Genomic DNA, 17,440 nt, shown 5'->3' with positions numbered 1-17,440 from the left:
ACATAAATGTATTAACCACTAATCTGCCGCCCCCAATGTCGCCGCCGCCACTATACTAAAGTTATTAACCCCTAAACCTCTGGCCTTCCACATCACTAACACTAAATAAATATATTAACCCCTAAACCTAACCCTAAGTCTAACCCTAACCCTAACGTAACCCTAACCCTAACACCCCTATCCTTAAAATAATTAAAATAATTCTAAATAAAACCTACTATTAATAACTAAATAATTCCTATTTAAAACTAAATACTTACCTGTAAAATAAACCATAAGCTAGCTACAATATAACTAATAGTTACATTGTAGCTAGCTTAGGTTTTATTTTTATTTCACAGCTAAGTTTGTATTTATTTTAACTAGTAGTTATTAACTATTTACTAGCTACCTAGTTAAAATAAATACAAATTTACATGTAAAATAAAACCTAACCTGAGTTACACTAACACCTAACATTACAATAAAATTAAATAAATTAAATTAAAAAAATACATTTATCTAAATTACAAAAAATAAATATAGCTGCAAGCAGCGATAGAGGTGGCCATGCGCATCAACATTGCAATGGCATACAAGCAGCTAAGTCACAATATAAAGCTTTTTTGAAGTTTTTACAATTCTAAAATTAGCAGTTGGAAAGAAAACACATTTTCGAAATTTTTGCGTTTTTCAAGATGGCTGCCCCACCGTATGACTACTACTTTCATCACGATCAGATTTTAATCTAGGTCACAATATAAGACAGCAAATTTCACAGTTCTTACATAAGCGGTTGCAGAGAAAATAGACTTTCGAAATTCTCGCGTAAACCAAGATGGCTGCCCGATCGTAAGATATACAGCCTCCGTATTACGCACAATAGTGCTCACTATAGATGGCAATAAACATGGCAAAAATAAAGCATTTTTGTAAAACGATTTTTGTTTTATTATTAATTTTAAAATATCGTTAAGCGTTTTTGAACAATTCAAAATGGCTGCCAAACCACATGACTTATCAACTTCTCTTGAACAAATCTGAATGTTAGTCATAAGATAACTCTGTAAACAAAATTTCAAGTCTGTGCCATAAGCGGTTTCGGAGAAGAAGATTTTTGTAGTTTTTAAAAAACGCGCATACGAAACAAAATGGCTGCCAAGCTATGCATTGTATGGCTTTCAAATTGCACATACTAATGCTCACTATAGACCTCTACAATTTGCAGAAGTTTTATGAAAATTTGCAAATGTTTTATTTCACGAAGGCGACTGCGCAGTGCGAATTTTTACTGCAATATTGCCTTTAGGGGTCATGAATATGTGTACTCATGTGTCTGCTACACTGTAATATAGTTAAATAGTGTAAACATAATGCATAAAGTGCAAATTTACGCAATTAAACAGCGATAAAAAGGCGAATGACTCATAGCAGCCATGTTGATTATGGAAAATTCGCAGTTTGAACAAACTTGGTAGAGGATATTGCAAGGAGCACATGTGCAAAATTGCGCTTCATTTCACTTAGTGGTTGCAGAGAAGAAGATGTTTAAAGATTTTCGCACAATTCAAAATGGCAGCTAGGTCATGTGACTAAATCACTTCTCTTGAACAAACTTTATTCTAGGTTAGTACAGCAGTACTTACAACAAGTTTCACAGCTGTAACATAAGCGGTTCTGGAGAAGAAGATTTTCAAGTGTTTGTTGAAATTTGTCGCAAAAAGCAATATGGCTGCTAGATCACATGACCTATGAGATTTATGTTGCATAGGATTATGCACAGCATAGATCTTTAGCATTGTGCCAAGTTTCATGAGTTTTTGAGTTATGCTGTTGTTTTTATAAGCATTTGAATAAGTGGCGGAATAATAATAATAAAAAAAAAATAAAAAAAAATAATAATAATAATAATAATCTTGACAATAACAATAGGTTGTCCTGCAACTTCGTTGCATGGCCACCTAATAAACACTAAATTACACAAAATAAAAAAAGAAATGATCAACAATAAAAATGAATTACTCCTAATCTAATATCCCTATCAAAATAAAAAACAAAACAAACAACCCCCCAGCAGTAAAACCCACCACCCACACAACCAACCCCCCAAATAAAATCCTATCTAAATAAACCTAAGCTCCCCATTGCCCTGAAAAGGGCATTTGGATGGGCATTGCCCTTAAAAGGGCATTTAGCTCTTTTACATTGCCCAAAACCCTAAGCTAAAAATAAAACCCACCCAATAAACCCTTTAAAAAAACCTAACACTAACCCCCGAAGACTGGACATCCATCCTCATCCAGCTGGCGAAGTCTTCATCCAAGCAACAAGAAGTCCTCAACGAAGCTTGGAGAAGTCTTCATCCAAGCGGCAAGAAGTCCTCAACGAAGCCGGGAGAAGTCTTTATCCAAGCGGCAAGAAGTCATCATCCAGGCGGGCAGAAGTCTTCATCCAGATGGCATCTTCTATCTTCATCCTTCCGACGCGGAGCGGCTCCATCTTCAAGACATTCGGCACGGAGCATCCTCTTCATACGGTCCCAGCCATACACTGAAGGTTCCCTTTAAGGGATGTCATCCAAGATGGCGTCCCTTGAATTCCAATTGGCTGATCCCATTCCCATTACCTAATCAGCCAATGGGATTGAGCTTGCATTCTATTGGCTGTTCCAATCAACCAATAGAATGCGAGCTCAATCCTATTGGCTGATTGCATCAGCCAATATGATCTTTTTCCCTTTAATTCTATCAGCCAATCGGAATTCAAGGGACGCCATCTTGGATGACGTCCCTTAAAGGGAACCTTCAGTGTATGGCTGGGACCGTATGAAGAGGATGCTCCATGCCGGATGTCTTGAAAATGGACCCGCTCCGCGCCGGAAGGATGAAGATAGAAGATGCCATCTGTATGAAGACTTCTGCCTGCCTGCCTGGAGGACGACTTCTTGACGCTTGGATGAAGACTTCTCCTGGCTTCATTGAGGACTTTTTGCTGCTTGGATGAAGACTTCTCCCGGCTGGATGAGGATGGATATCCGGTCTTCCAAAACTGTAAGTCGATCTTTGGGGGTTAGTATTAGGGTTTATTAAGGGTTTATTGGGTGGGTTTTATTTTTAGCTTAGGGTTTGGGCAATGTAAAAGAGCTGAATGCCCTTTTAAGGGCAATGCCCATCCAAATGCCCTTTTCAGGTCAATGGGAAGCATAGTTTTTTTAGGTAGGTTTTTATTTGGGGGGATTGGTTGTGTGGCGGCAACATTGGGGGCAGCAGATTAGGGGTTAATAAGTGTAGTTAGGTGGCGGCAATTTTGGGGGCAGCAGATTAGGGGTTAATAACAGTAATGTAGGTTGCAGCGATGTTAGGGACAGCAGATTAGGGGTTAATAATATTTAACTAGTGTTTGCGATGCTGGAGTGCAATGGTTTAGGGGTTAATATGTTTATTATAGTGGCGGTGATGTCCAGAGCGGCAGATTAGGGGTTAATGATTTTATTTTAGTGTTTGCGATGCGGGAGGGCCTCGGTTTAGAGGTTAATAGGTAGTTTATGGGTGTTAGTGTACTTTGTAGCAGTTTAGTTATGAGTTTTATGGTACAGCTCTGTAACGTAAAACTCATAACTACTGACTTTCAGGTGGCGGTACAGATCTTGTAGTTATAGGCTGTACCGCTCACTTTTTGGCCGGACAGGCAAACTCGTAATACCGGCGCTATGGAAGCCCCATTGAAAAAGGACTTTTTGAAAGATGCGGTAGTTATGTTGCGTGACGGCCAAAAAGGTGTGCGGTACAGCTATACCTACAAGACTCGTAATAGCAGTGGTAGGAAAAAAGCAGCGTTATACTCATAATGCAAAACTCGTAATCTGTATTTATTGTAAATATTTCACATTACAATGTTCATTATATAGTGGAATATGTTCAAAGAATTTTAAATAGATATTCATATATATATATATATATATATATATATATATATATATATATATATATATATGTATATATCTATACCTATATATAATCATCTATATATATAGGTATAGATACATATTTTAACAAAACTCCATCAGATATATACAGAATATATATATATATATATATATATATATATATATATATAAATATATAAAGAAATAGAACATATTCTTCTATGTGAAGAACATTGGAATTTGAAATATTAATAATGTGATTGAGTTTGAGCGTCTTGTTGGGTGTTAAACATTTCTTTTACAATTTTGAAGTCTATGGGGGAATACTTCAACGTGGTCGCAATATTCAAAGTTCGGCTTTTTGCATGCGCCAAGTTAGCACTAGTGTGGAAACGTATGGAAAAAGAACAGAGGCGCCACCATGGCCTAGTACCACCAACACAGTATGATAATGTTGCAAGATGTCAAATAATACTCACAAAGGTGAAGCACCCAATGGTGCTAATGGGGCAGACTGGAACTTCGCAGTGGTCCAGCTCACTGTATAGAACCAGCAATGATGTCCAGTCTGAAATTCCTTGGGGAAGCCTTCTTAGCCTGAGGAAACAGCAACTTATAGGCTGAGAAACGCGTCACTTTGGAATAAAGATTACTTTTATTATGCACTTGCTTCATCATCACTTGTCTGTATGGTGTTTAACACTAATACATCACTGGTTTTGGGCCTTTTTGGAACAAGTCTGTAGCTGCCTGCTGCTTGCTGGTGCTCTCAGTCAGCTGGGCAGCTGCGAAGTCCCAGTCTGTTGTTACTGCACCTGGAGGTGCATCCCTTCTTGTAAGTGCAACCAACACAATTCCTCTTGCCCTTGTCTCTATGTTACTTGGCTATGGTTGTTTGCTTTTTTGTGTTCACATAGGTGTTAAGAAGGCTTCCCCAAGGGATTTCTGACTGGACAGTGAGCTGGACAACTGCGAAGTTCCAGTCTGCCCCATTAGCACCGTTGGGTGCTTCACCTTTGTGAGTATTATTTGAAATCTTGCAACATTATCATACTGTGTTGGTGGTACTAGGCCATGGTAGCGCCTCTGTTCTTTTTTTCATAGATCATCACACACCAGGATTTGACCTCCTTTGACAGAGTGCTGCCGCCTTTTAAATTATATTGGACTTTTGTGTTCTGTTGGTGTATGGTTTTTATATATACACTATAATATTATATTTTTTATTTCTATTTTCATTTTAGTCACTATTGTTTTTAGATTTAGTATTGGGAAGCGCCCCCTTTTGAGCTTGTGTGTACCTAGGTACACCCATACCCAGTTTTCTCTAGTGCGAAAACGTTTTACTTTTAACTTGTAATATGAGTGCTACCCAATGCGCTCAAAAAGCTTACTTATAGCAGAGTTAATGCACAAGCGCAGAATACCACTCCACTCATATTCTATACCCTAATATGCATATATGAGTCTGTTTTACATCTGTTTTGTTATACTTTTATTCTAGCCCTAAAACTTGACTTCATAGCACTGTTATGTATTGCGTATTGGTCACAGCACATAACTCACAACAGTAATATGTTTTACCATAGACTTGTAATATCATATAGCAAGGTACTCTTAGTGAAGTCCCATGATATTGATAGCTCACACTGTGTTATATTTAAAAAAATGCTTAGGACCTTTTATATGCTAACTGCTAGTCCATTTGTTATAATAATTGGATTAATATCAAATCAATGTAAAGAAATGTTATGCGCTAAATAAATAGTTTATCTTAGGGTAACCTGCACAATATGCTCATGAGGCTCACAAATAAGTTTAGAAGAAAAAAATGACACTGTTTAAAATAATTTAAAATTAAGAAAATCATCATGAGTGACATGTTTTGTTATATATGGATATAGCCCTAATTATGTTTCTATAGGATAGATATGCTCATTCCAAGAAGGTTATTTATATTATAAAGCATTTAATTACTTAAATGTCTTTCCAGGCGTGAATTACGTCCCTTTGGTGTCAGAATCTCCATTATTGAACCCAGCTCTTATAGAACTCCAGCCACAGATCCAAAGTCCACACTGCAAAATATTTATGAAATCTGGAGCAGAGTCCCAAGAAATATCAAGGACAGTTATGGAGAGCAGTATTTCAGGGACTGTAAGTAATTTGATATATTATTTAAAAAACTTGTTAACCCATTACTGGGAAACCAGTATTAATGAAAAAGCCTCATATATCATCAACCTTTATATTAGAACCACACCAACATTGCTTAAATCCCCTGGATTTATGGGGAATCTAAAATGTGCAGTTAGAGTTTAGTACAGAATGAGGGCTTGTGTTTGGACTTAAAAATATGACATATTTTCCTACTATTGGGCTAGATCATGGGGCCTATTTAACAAAGGTCTGTCGGACCTGATCCAACAGTGCGGATCAGGTCTGCCAGACCTCGCTGAATGCGGAGAGCAATACCAGCAGGGGGTGTCAATCAACCCATACTCGATTGGGTAGAATTGCGGCAATGCCTGTCCGCCTGCTCAGAGCAGGTGGACAGGTTATGAAGCAGCAGTCTTTAGACCGCTGCTTCATAACTGGTGTTTCTGGCGAGCCTGAAGGCTCGCCAGAAACACGGGGCTTCAAGCTCCATACGTAGGCTTACCAGAAGTCCCACTTTTACTGGGATTGTCCCGGTTTGGAGGCGCTGTCCCAGTGTCCCACCCAGTTGTTCATTCTGTCCCAGTAGGGTTGCCACCTCCAGGTTTCAAATCATGTGTCCGAGTTTCAGACCGCCTGAAACCCAGACACATTATTCAAAATGACAGGACTGTGGCTCTCCAGCATAGTTGGATGCTGGTACTTTGTTACATACAGCCCTGCTTAGCTTAACGTTCGTGTCCTTCAAAGTTTATATTTAGTAATACCGGCTGAGTGAGCAGTATAGAATTTTTTTAATTTTATAGTACTACTTGGTTTATTTTTCTAAGAATGTAACATCCGACCCCTGGTGACATCAGCAGTGATATTCCTTTAGGGGAATCATATGGGTATGACTAGGAAGTACAGACAGGAAGGATTTTTGGCGTGGATCTTGCTTTACTTCATGCAGGATAGCATTTTGGCTATAATCTTCCTGCATTATGGTATAGAGTAGCTTCTTAAACAGCTTTAGCAGGTAGGTGTTTCTTTTTTACTTTCATTCAATGTTGTATTTATGCCTTATCAGTATTTGGCTCTGTTCCTTAATTAGACACATAAAACACATATTACACTGCAGATATTAAATTGTGAAATTGATAATTATGCTTGATGTTTGGCATTATTTAGAATCTGAGATTTAGATTAATGATTTATTTGCCATGACAATGTAATGGTGCCTTTTTCACTAGGGGAGGTGTTATGGTCTATTTAAACTGTGTGATTCACTTGTTTGACTGAGGAAGGGTAGAGTATCCACAAAACATTACATACATAAAAGCTACTACTTTAAAAGGACCGGTAATTGCCACGCCCCCTTGACCACGCTCCTGACCACACCCCCACTGGCACCGCACCAGGTGGTCCCAGTTTCACCTCTAAAAATTATGGTAAGCCTATCCATACGGAGCTTGATAGATATGCCCCCATGTGTGGCGCGCCAACTTTTGTGCACAAGCAATGTTGTTTTTTTGGTCTTTTTGCTTACCATGGAAATAGCACACGTATTACAAGTTGAAAGTAAACATGTTCGTTTGGAGGCAGTTGCGATTTATGCTCATTGGGTTTGCGCAACTTGAAATCTTGCGTAGAGGGTAAGGGAAGAATATAAAGTTGCATTAAACACAACATAAATGCACTTACAGGGATGCGCAATTCCTATTGCCCGATGCCTGGGCTATGTAGTTTCTTTCGCAGGACATGTGGGGTTTTTTTTACATTTAGTCCTTCAGTGGGCAAACAGACCACAGCAGGGCTAAAGTTTTTTGTTTTGTATTTTTTTCATTGTTATTTAAATAGTGGCCAGCGGGGGTGACACTCTCTTTTACACTTAAAACGTCTGCTCTGCCTTATATAAGGACAGCGCAGCTGTGAGTGAGCAGGGGACATACTTGTCCAATGTGTAGCAGCTCCCTGTGCGCAACCAGCCTCTTCCTGTCAGTGAGAAGTACTCTCGCAAGATCCCGGCAGTCGTGTTTGTGTATGTTTGTGCCTGGTCCTCCCCCTCCCTATCATCCAGAGCTTTGCCTGTTAGCGGGAGCCTGCAGATTTCATGCCGGGCCGACTTCCACCCAGCCCGACCGATGGCATCTGGCAGTGACACAGAGGAGTTCTTTGATGTGCCCCAGGATGTCAACCTGTCCTGAGTTCCTATATTTTAAAGCATTTTTTCTAACCAACACTGCCAGGCAACCAGACAGTAACTAGAGGCCATAGCCCTTTGTGGCATGCTTTAATATAGCATTTGTCACTTTCTAACTGCCTGGCAGCATTACAGTTAGAAAAACTGCTTCAAAAGATAGCAATTCAGGACAGGTTGACATCCTGGGGCGCATCAAAAAACTCCTCTGTGTCACTGTCAGATGCCATCGGTCGGGCTGGGCGGAAGTCTCACAGGGTGCTGAAACACACTGAGTATAAATCACGCGTACTTCATAGCCAGGACTATCGGGTGATTTCCTCACTGAATTGCAGGTACATAATCTGCTGGATATGCGCTTCTGACAATCATTGCTCCTATGTGTCTGGTAATCAGAAGGGTAATTCACTGCTCCATATATGTTCTTTACAGTGACAATGTGAGTATATGTTTAAAAGCCCATTGTATATACCTGCATTAAACTGCTTTAATTTACACTACTTTACATATTTCTTTATTTGACCTGGTAAAGTGCGTTTGTTTTAGTAGGTGATACAATTTTGGTTTGTCCAGAAGGTTACATGATGTTCAAAGGTTTCCTCTGTAAAATTCTATATTTAGGAAGAATTACCCAGCATGAATATTTTCACAGTTGAACAGATAATACATGCCTGCTGTACAATACAAGCTGCCAGCTCTGTATAGTGCATTCTTATACAGCACATGTTATACACACACACCTCTAGTACTGTATAAAGTAGTGTAGCTCTACAGACAACACACGCACCTCTAGTACTGTATAAAGTAGTGCAGCTCTACAGGCAACACACACACCTCTAGTACTGTATAAAGTAGTGTAGCTCTACAGACAACACACGCACCTCTAGTACTGTATAAAGTAGTGTAGCTCTACAGACAACACACGCACCTAGTACTGTATAAAGCAATGCAACTCTACAAACAACACACACACCCCTCTAGTATTGTATAAAGTAGTGCGGCTCTACAGTCAACACACACACCTCTAGTACTGTATAAAGGAGTGCAGCTCTCCAGACAACACACACACCTCTAGTAGTGTAAAAAGTAGTGCAGCTCTACAGACAACACACACACCTCTAGTACTGTATAAAGTAGTGCAGCTCTACAGACAACACACACACACACCCCTCTAGTACTGTATAAAGTAGTGCAGCTCTACAGACAACACACACACACCTCTAGTACTGTATAAAGTAGTGCAGCTCTACAGACAACACACACACACACCCCTCTAGTACTGTATAAAGTAGTGCAGCTCTACAGACAACACACACACACCTCTAGTACTGTATAAAGTAGTGCAGCTCTACAGACAACACACACACACCTCTAGTTCTGTATAATGTAGTGCAGCTCTACAGACAACATACACACACCTCTAGTACTGTATAATATAGTGCAGCTCTACAGACAACACACACACACCTCTAGTGCTGTATAATATAGTGCAGCTCTACAGACAACACACACACCTCTAGTACTGTATAATGTAGTGCATCTCTACAGACAACACACACACACACCTCTAGTACTGTATAAAGTATTGCAGCTCTACAGACAACACACGCACACACCTCTAGTACTGTATAATGTAGTGCAGCTCTACAGACAACACACGCACACACCTCTAGTACTGTATAAAGTATTGCAGCTCTACAGACAACACACGCACACACCTCTAGTACTGTATAAAGTATTGCAGCTCTACAGACAACACACGCACACAACATTCATAGTGAAATTGGGCAGGGGAGGAGCAAAGTACAAACAAGCAAAAACAGCCGGGAAAACTATTTGTTGAAATTGCAGCACTGGCTCAATGGGCAAAAAAATTGTGTGTCTACAACTTCCCCAGTCCCACTAATGTTCACAAATGCCAGCCTCTAATAAAATAATCTATGCATCTCAACATTGTATTTCTTTGAATTTCAATAAAATTAAAAACATTAAAAAAAAAAAATTTTTTGGTGTCACCCCCTGGAGGGTACCTCTAGTACTGTATAATGTAGTGCAGCTCAACAGACAACACACGCACACACCTCTAGTACTGTATAAAGTATTGCAGCTCTACAGACAACACACGCACACACCTCTAGTACTGTATAAAGTATTGCAGCTCTACAGACAACACACGCACACACCTCTAGTAGTGTATAAAGTAGTGCAGCTCTACAGACAACACACGCACACACCTCTAGTACTGTATAAAGTAGTGCAGCTCTACAGACAACACATGCACACACCTCTAGTACTGTATAAAGTAGTGCAGCTCTACAGACAACACACGCACACACCTCTAGTACTGTATAAAGTAGTGCAGCTCTACAGACAACACACGCACACACCTCTAGTACTATATAAAGTATTGCAACTCTACAGACAACACACGCACACACCTCTAGTAGTGTATAAAGTATTGCAGCTCTACAGACAACACACGCACACAACTCTAGTACTGTATAATGTAATGCAGCTCTACAGATAACACACGCACACACCTCTAGTACTGTATAAAGTAGTGCAGCTCTACAGACAACACACACACACACACCTCTAGTACTGTATAAAGTAGTGCAGCTCTACAGACAACACACGCACATACCTCTAGTACTGTATAAAGTAGTGCAGCTCTACAGACAACACACGCACACACCTCTAGTACTGTATAAAGTAGTGCAGCTCTACAGACAACACATGCACCTAGTACTGTATAAAGTAATGCAGCTCTACAGACAACACACGCACACACCTCTAGTACTGTATAATGTAATGCAGCTCTACAGATAACACACGCACACACCTCTAGTACTGTATAAAGCAGTGCAGCTCTACAGACAACACACGCACACACCTCTAGTACTGAATAAAGTAGTGCAGCTCTACAGACAACACACCTCTAGTACTGTATAAAGTAGTGCAGCTCTACAGACAACACACGCACATACCTCTAGTACTGTATAAAGTAGTGCAGCTCTACAGACAACACACACACCTCTAGTACTGTATAAAGTAGTGCAGCTCTACAGACAATACACGCACCTAGTACTGTATAAAGTAATGCAGCTCTACAGACAACACACGCACACACCTCTAGTACTGTACAATGTAATGCAGCTCTACAGATAACACACGCACACACCTCTAGTACTGTATAAAGCAGTGCAGCTCTACAGACAACACACGCACACACCTCTAGTACTGAATAAAGTAGTGCAGCTCTACAGACAACACACCTCTAGTACTGTATAAAGTAGTGCAGCTCTACAGACAACACACACACCTCTAGTACTGTATAAAGTAGTGCAGCTCTACAGACAACACACGCACCTAGTACTGTATAAAGTAATGCAGCTCTACAGACAACACACGCACAAACCTCTAGTACTGTATAAAGCAGTGCAGCTCTACAGACAACACACGCACACACCTCTAGTACTAATTAAAGTAGTGCAGCTCTACAGACAACACACCTCTAGTACTGTATAAAGTAGTGCAGCTCTACAGACAACACACGCACCTAGTACTGTATAAAGTAATGCAGCTCTACAGACAACACACGCACACACCTCTAGTACTGTATAATGTAATGCAGCTCTACAGATAACACACACACAAACCTCTAGTACTGTATAAAGCAGTGCAGCTCTACAGACAACACACGCACACACCTCTAGTACTAATTAAAGTAGTGCAGCTCTACAGACAACACACCTCTAGTACTGTATAAAGTAGTGCAGCTCTACAGACAACACAGGACATTTAGATTGTCACGAGGGACAAGTAGATTGGACTCCAGCTTTAGTCCCTTGGACAAATTGTTTTTTTTAAATTTCCACAAGTTATTATTATTATTATTATTATTATTATCATTTATTTGTATAGAGCCGCCAAATTCCGTAGCACTGGTACGCTCATATAAACACTTTCTGAGAAAAAATTCTTATAAAAAATATTTAAAAAGTTATAAGAGCTCAAAGATATATGGCATAAGGTGTTTGACAAATAAAGGGCTGCAAAGAGCTTTAACATATATATGCATACATACACATGTCTAAATATGTGTATGTGTGGATATATAGTATATAGATAGATAGATAGATAGATAGATAGATAGATAGATAGATAGATAGATAGATAGATACATAGATACATAGATAGATAGATAGATATATATAGATGTGTGTAAATATGTATTTACATTTGTATGTGTTTTAGTGTATATTTACTGTACATATTTAACATTCCAATGTTCTTCACTAACAGAACAATGTACTTTTTATTGTAAATACATATTTATATATATATATATACCTATACCTATATATCTATCCAGATAGATAGATATATAGGTATAGATATCAATTTTACATTAACAGTATCAGATATATGTAGAAATATATATTTAATAATAAAAAAATTGCATTATTTTCTATGTGAATAACATAGAAATGTAAAATATGTGTAACGTGCATAAGATTTTGTGCTTTAGTTCTAACGCGGTTGATATGTACTTACTTTAATGCACATTCTTGAAATATTAAACATAAAATATTAAAACATAATTATTAAAAAAAAGTATACATAATGTAATATATATATATTCTATGAATTATTTGGAATTTTATGTACAATCATTTCATATTTCAAGTAAGTGCATTGATGTTAGCAATTCTTCATGTTCGCTAACCCATCTGCGTGTTGCATGTTACGCATATTTTACATTCCTATGTTCTTCACATACAAAATAATGTCATTTAAATTATTAGATATACAGTATATTTATATATATATGATACTAATAATGTAAAATAGATATCTATACCTATATATCTATAGGAATATACATTGACTTCAATGGGGAGTATACATTAACGCGGTTGCGATATTTGGTTAGTGCTGGTTGGATTTTACTCACGTGCAAACATTTTACTTTCAATTCGTAATATGCTACTACCTGACACACACTCATTCTATTTAGGGATAACTCTTTTATAGGAAGAATGAGCACATTAAGGGCTAGATTAAAAGTGGAGTGCAATCATTTACGCCATCTTTTTATTTATTTTATCAAACCATAAGACAACCGTCTGTATTAATATGTGAGTTAAGCATGAGATGTTAAATTAGCAGACCAACAAAAATTAGTATACCTTAGCACAGCTTATGTAATTTTTTTAAATGATAATAAAATTAAAAATGCCTTATTTTTTCATACAAGAAAGAAAGAAAGAAAATACCTTCAATATCCTTTTACTTGAGCAATTGCACTGACTAAACAGGTTATATGGACACATTCTCTTTGAAGCTATACGATAGATGGTTAATTAATTTATATATAGAAATAAAATAGAATAACCTCATTACTAAGCTTATAAAGGGCCAGATTACGAGTGGAGCACAAATCTTTGCGCACAAGCAATATCGGGTTTTTGCGATCGTTTGCAAGCAGGTTAAATTGCGCTGGTATTACAAGTTGAAAGTAAACGTGATTGCTTGAGCGCAATCATGATTTATGCTAGAATAATTACCGAGTCCTGAGAGCAGTGGATAACTGTTTCGCAAAACAAAAGTTGCACAAAACACATCAAAAATACATTACAAAGTACACTTACACTCATAATAACACATCTAATAAAAAATATTCAAAAAATATTTCACAAAAAAGTTTTAAGGGCTCAAAGATCTGATATCTCAGGTGAAAAAAAGGCAGACAAAGGGCTTTAACATTGAGATACATACATATACATGTCTAAAGATGTATATGTATGTATGTAAAAATATCTATATATGTATACATATGTATTTATAGGTGTATATATGTATTTACAGACATAAATACACATATAAACACATAAATACAGTTGAGTGCATTGGAACCCTTTGCAGTTAAGTAGATTAAAACATGAAAAACATATTTATGCAATATTCATATTTAATAAAGGTTTTAACTATGTATTTACTGTAAAAAATGTGTCATTCCAATGTTCTGCACATAGCAGAATGTGTTCTATGTATTTATAAATAGATATTCATAAACATATATATATAAATATATATATATATACAGTATATATATAATCATGTATTTATATATATAGGTATAGATATATATTGTATCAAAATATATATATACAACATATTCTGCCATGTGCAGAACATGGAAATGTGAAATATTAATAATATTTTCATGTCGGGTTAGCGTACATGAGAATATGTGATTGGGATTATGTGCAAGTGGGGGGTTTTAACACTTTTTTCCTTCATTGACTTCTATGGGGGAATATGTGAATGAGTACGTGCTATTGTAAGTTAGGCTTTTGCATGGATTGAGTACAATAACTTTTTACTTTCAACTCGTAATACCAGCGTAACCTGACGCACGCAAAAAGTTTTCTTCTAGCACAATTAGCGCTATAGCGAAAGCACTAAATAGCACTCCATTTGAAATCTAGCCCTTAGGGGTCGATTTATCAACCAGTCAATGCATCTGTTTCCGCACGAGACTTCAGGAGCAATAAAATATCTATAAGTTGAGGAAAGGTATGTCAGAGCAAAAAATGGTATTTAATACAATATAGGAATATGAAATTGAAAAATTAAATTACAATACAACTGCAATTAGGACGAATGGATGATTTTTAAAAAAAATATATTTGTACCAAGTGCTATTCAAATACTCAATGCAGTTTTTTTTTCTATTACAGATTACAAAATGATCCAAAGCAAAGTGTCTAATTGCAACCCTAACCTGACTCAGGTCACAGACTGTATGGAGCATGCCCTTACTGCTGTGTCTCCGTGGACTCGTTATTCTGCAGGCTGGAAAACCAAACTTTTCTTTCTTCCTATTTCTTACCTCCCAGCTGTTATATCTGACTATCTGCTGACACGTTCTTTTCCCAAGCCCCCATTATCAGCCTCTTAAATTATTAGTAATCCATAGGTATAGACTATACACCCCTAAAATGCTAAGTAGTATTTCCTTTCTCTTGGGATCCAATTGCTTTATTTTTTAACTTTACTTTACAGAAATAAAACTTTAATGAAAACAAAATCTCTATTATCGAACATATATTTTGTCAAATCAGAGTAGAAAATGTAAGTAGTTGAAATTGTGGAAAGAAAAACGTATTGTTCTTTAGCTAAAGCAGAGTAGATCACTAAAAAAAGACAGCTTATTTTACCACGCATAGATCATTTTACTATGTAAATGGGTCAACAGGGCTTTCAAGATAGTGATTTCTGCTTTCACAGACTCCATTACAGACTGAATGCAGTTCTTACCCATTTATCATTTTGCTGTTCTGGATGTTACTCAAGATTCTGGAAATTTTTTACATTTTTGCACTGCTTTGTTGTGTGTCCAATCTGAAACTCGGTGCAGTCCAGAAAAGAAAAAGATCTCTAAGAAGATGTTCCATGTTGGATACTGAGTGCCTACTCATCAGAAAAAGCTCCAGCTAGCAAGGGCCCAAAAGGCTTCTTGGTACTGATGACATCTGGATTCAACACACAAGCATGATTCAGTGATTATTTATCTACCACAACAATGAACTGGGAAAGCAATTTACTCCATGATTTTATTGAGGATACTTTAAAGTCTAGCTCTTTTCACCTGGTGGACTTCAGTAGACTTTTAAATGAGAAATAGAAAAGACAGTTGATGGAAGTCATTTAACAGTTCCAGACAATTTTAATGCTATGTCTAGCACTCCACACCTGATAGACCATCTTGTAGAGTCAGGTAGGTTGTCATGTACCAGAACCACTGCTTTACAGAAGATAGCCTTACATAATATGAAGTTTGTTGCTTCATAATGTAAATTAAATAAATTCATGAAGACCAGACCAAGAGTAGTGGGTGTCCCATCTTAAACAGATGGTGCCTACTCATCAGGACAAGCTCCAGTAATCAAATGCCCTAAAGGTTTTTTTGCACTGGTAAAATTTCCAAATTTCAGTTGGACATGATTTAGATGCAGCTACTTTGGCAATAGGGGCCTGATGTTCAAAACCTCTTCGCTCAGATGAGATAAATTAAAATGATCCTCCAGCACTACACAATCCCTAGTGAAATTTTCAAAAAGTTCTACTGCATTTACACACTGTGCTTTCTATTTTACATAACTTTACACTTCAGATTAACTTTTATTAATTTTTCACTTTCTATTTTGTATTTTATTTTGTAAAGCAGCAGTGTATTTAGGATTGTGATTTTACAAATTCTGATTACGGCTTCACAATTTGTATGTAACTTTAACAAATTAGCCTCATAATATGTATATTTATGTGTATATTTTAAAAAATACATTGCACTTTGCATTTATTTTATTTAAATTAAAACTGAAAAACTTTCAGCTTCAATTACCCAGAGAGCTTCATTAATTTTTATGGGCCAGGTAATGAAACATTTTCTAGTTTGGAAAAAAATATAGTATAGACTTTATAGGGGCATAACTCACTGAATTTTCTAAGTAAAAGGGAGGAACCTAGAAGTTGAGATGAGAGATACCTTCCATAGGCCTAGATTTGGAGTTTGGCGGTAGCCGTGAAAACCAGCGTTAGAGGCTCCTAACGCTGGTTTTAGGCTACCGCCGGTATTTGGAGTCACTCAAAATAGGGTCTAACGCTCACTTTTCAGCCGCGACTTTTCCATACCGCAGATCCCCTTACGTAAATTGCGTATCCTATCTTTTCAATGGGATTTTTATAACTCCGGTATTTAGAGTCGTTTCTGAAGTGAGCGTTAGACATCTAACGACAAAACTCCAGCCGCAGGAAAAAAGTCAGTAGTTAAGAGCTTTCTGGGCTAACGCCGGTTTATAAAGCTCTTAACTACTGTGCTCTAAAGTACACTAACACCCATAAACTACCTATGTACCCCTAAACCGAGGCCCCCCCACATCGCCGACACTCTAAAAAAAATTTTTAACCCCTAATCTGCCGACCGCCACCTACGTTATACTTATGTACCCCTAATCTGCTGCCCCTAACACCGCCGACCCCTGTATTATATTTATTAACCCCTAACCTGCCCCCCTCAACGTCGCCTCCACCTGCCTACACTTATTAACCCCTAATCTGCCGAGCGGACCTGAGCGCTACTATAATAAAGTTATTAACCCCTAATCAGCCTCACTAACCCTATAATAAATAGT

The 17,440-nt window shown here is 37.6% G+C and overlaps 1 protein-coding gene across 1 annotated transcript in view; it reads left to right on the top strand.

Moving 5' to 3' along the window:
- The window catches only part of LOC128654306 (17-beta-hydroxysteroid dehydrogenase type 6), a 213,531-nt gene extending 198,195 nt beyond the window's left edge, over window positions 1-15,336 (top strand). Inside the window, exons 4-5 of the mRNA XM_053708168.1 lie at window positions 5,898-6,061; window positions 14,987-15,336. Of these exons, the coding sequence (XP_053564143.1) occupies window positions 5,898-6,061; window positions 14,987-15,207 (385 nt within the window). The 3' untranslated portion in view covers window positions 15,208-15,336. The remainder of the gene's footprint in view (window positions 1-5,897; window positions 6,062-14,986) is intronic.
- Window positions 15,337-17,440: the final 2,104 nt, after the last annotated feature.

This window comes from Bombina bombina, chromosome 3, assembly GCF_027579735.1.
Source record: "Bombina bombina isolate aBomBom1 chromosome 3, aBomBom1.pri, whole genome shotgun sequence".
NCBI lineage: Eukaryota > Metazoa > Chordata > Amphibia > Anura > Bombinatoridae > Bombina > Bombina bombina.
Note: the sequence above shows the minus strand (reverse complement) of the source record. Positions and strands in the feature narration are given on the sequence as shown.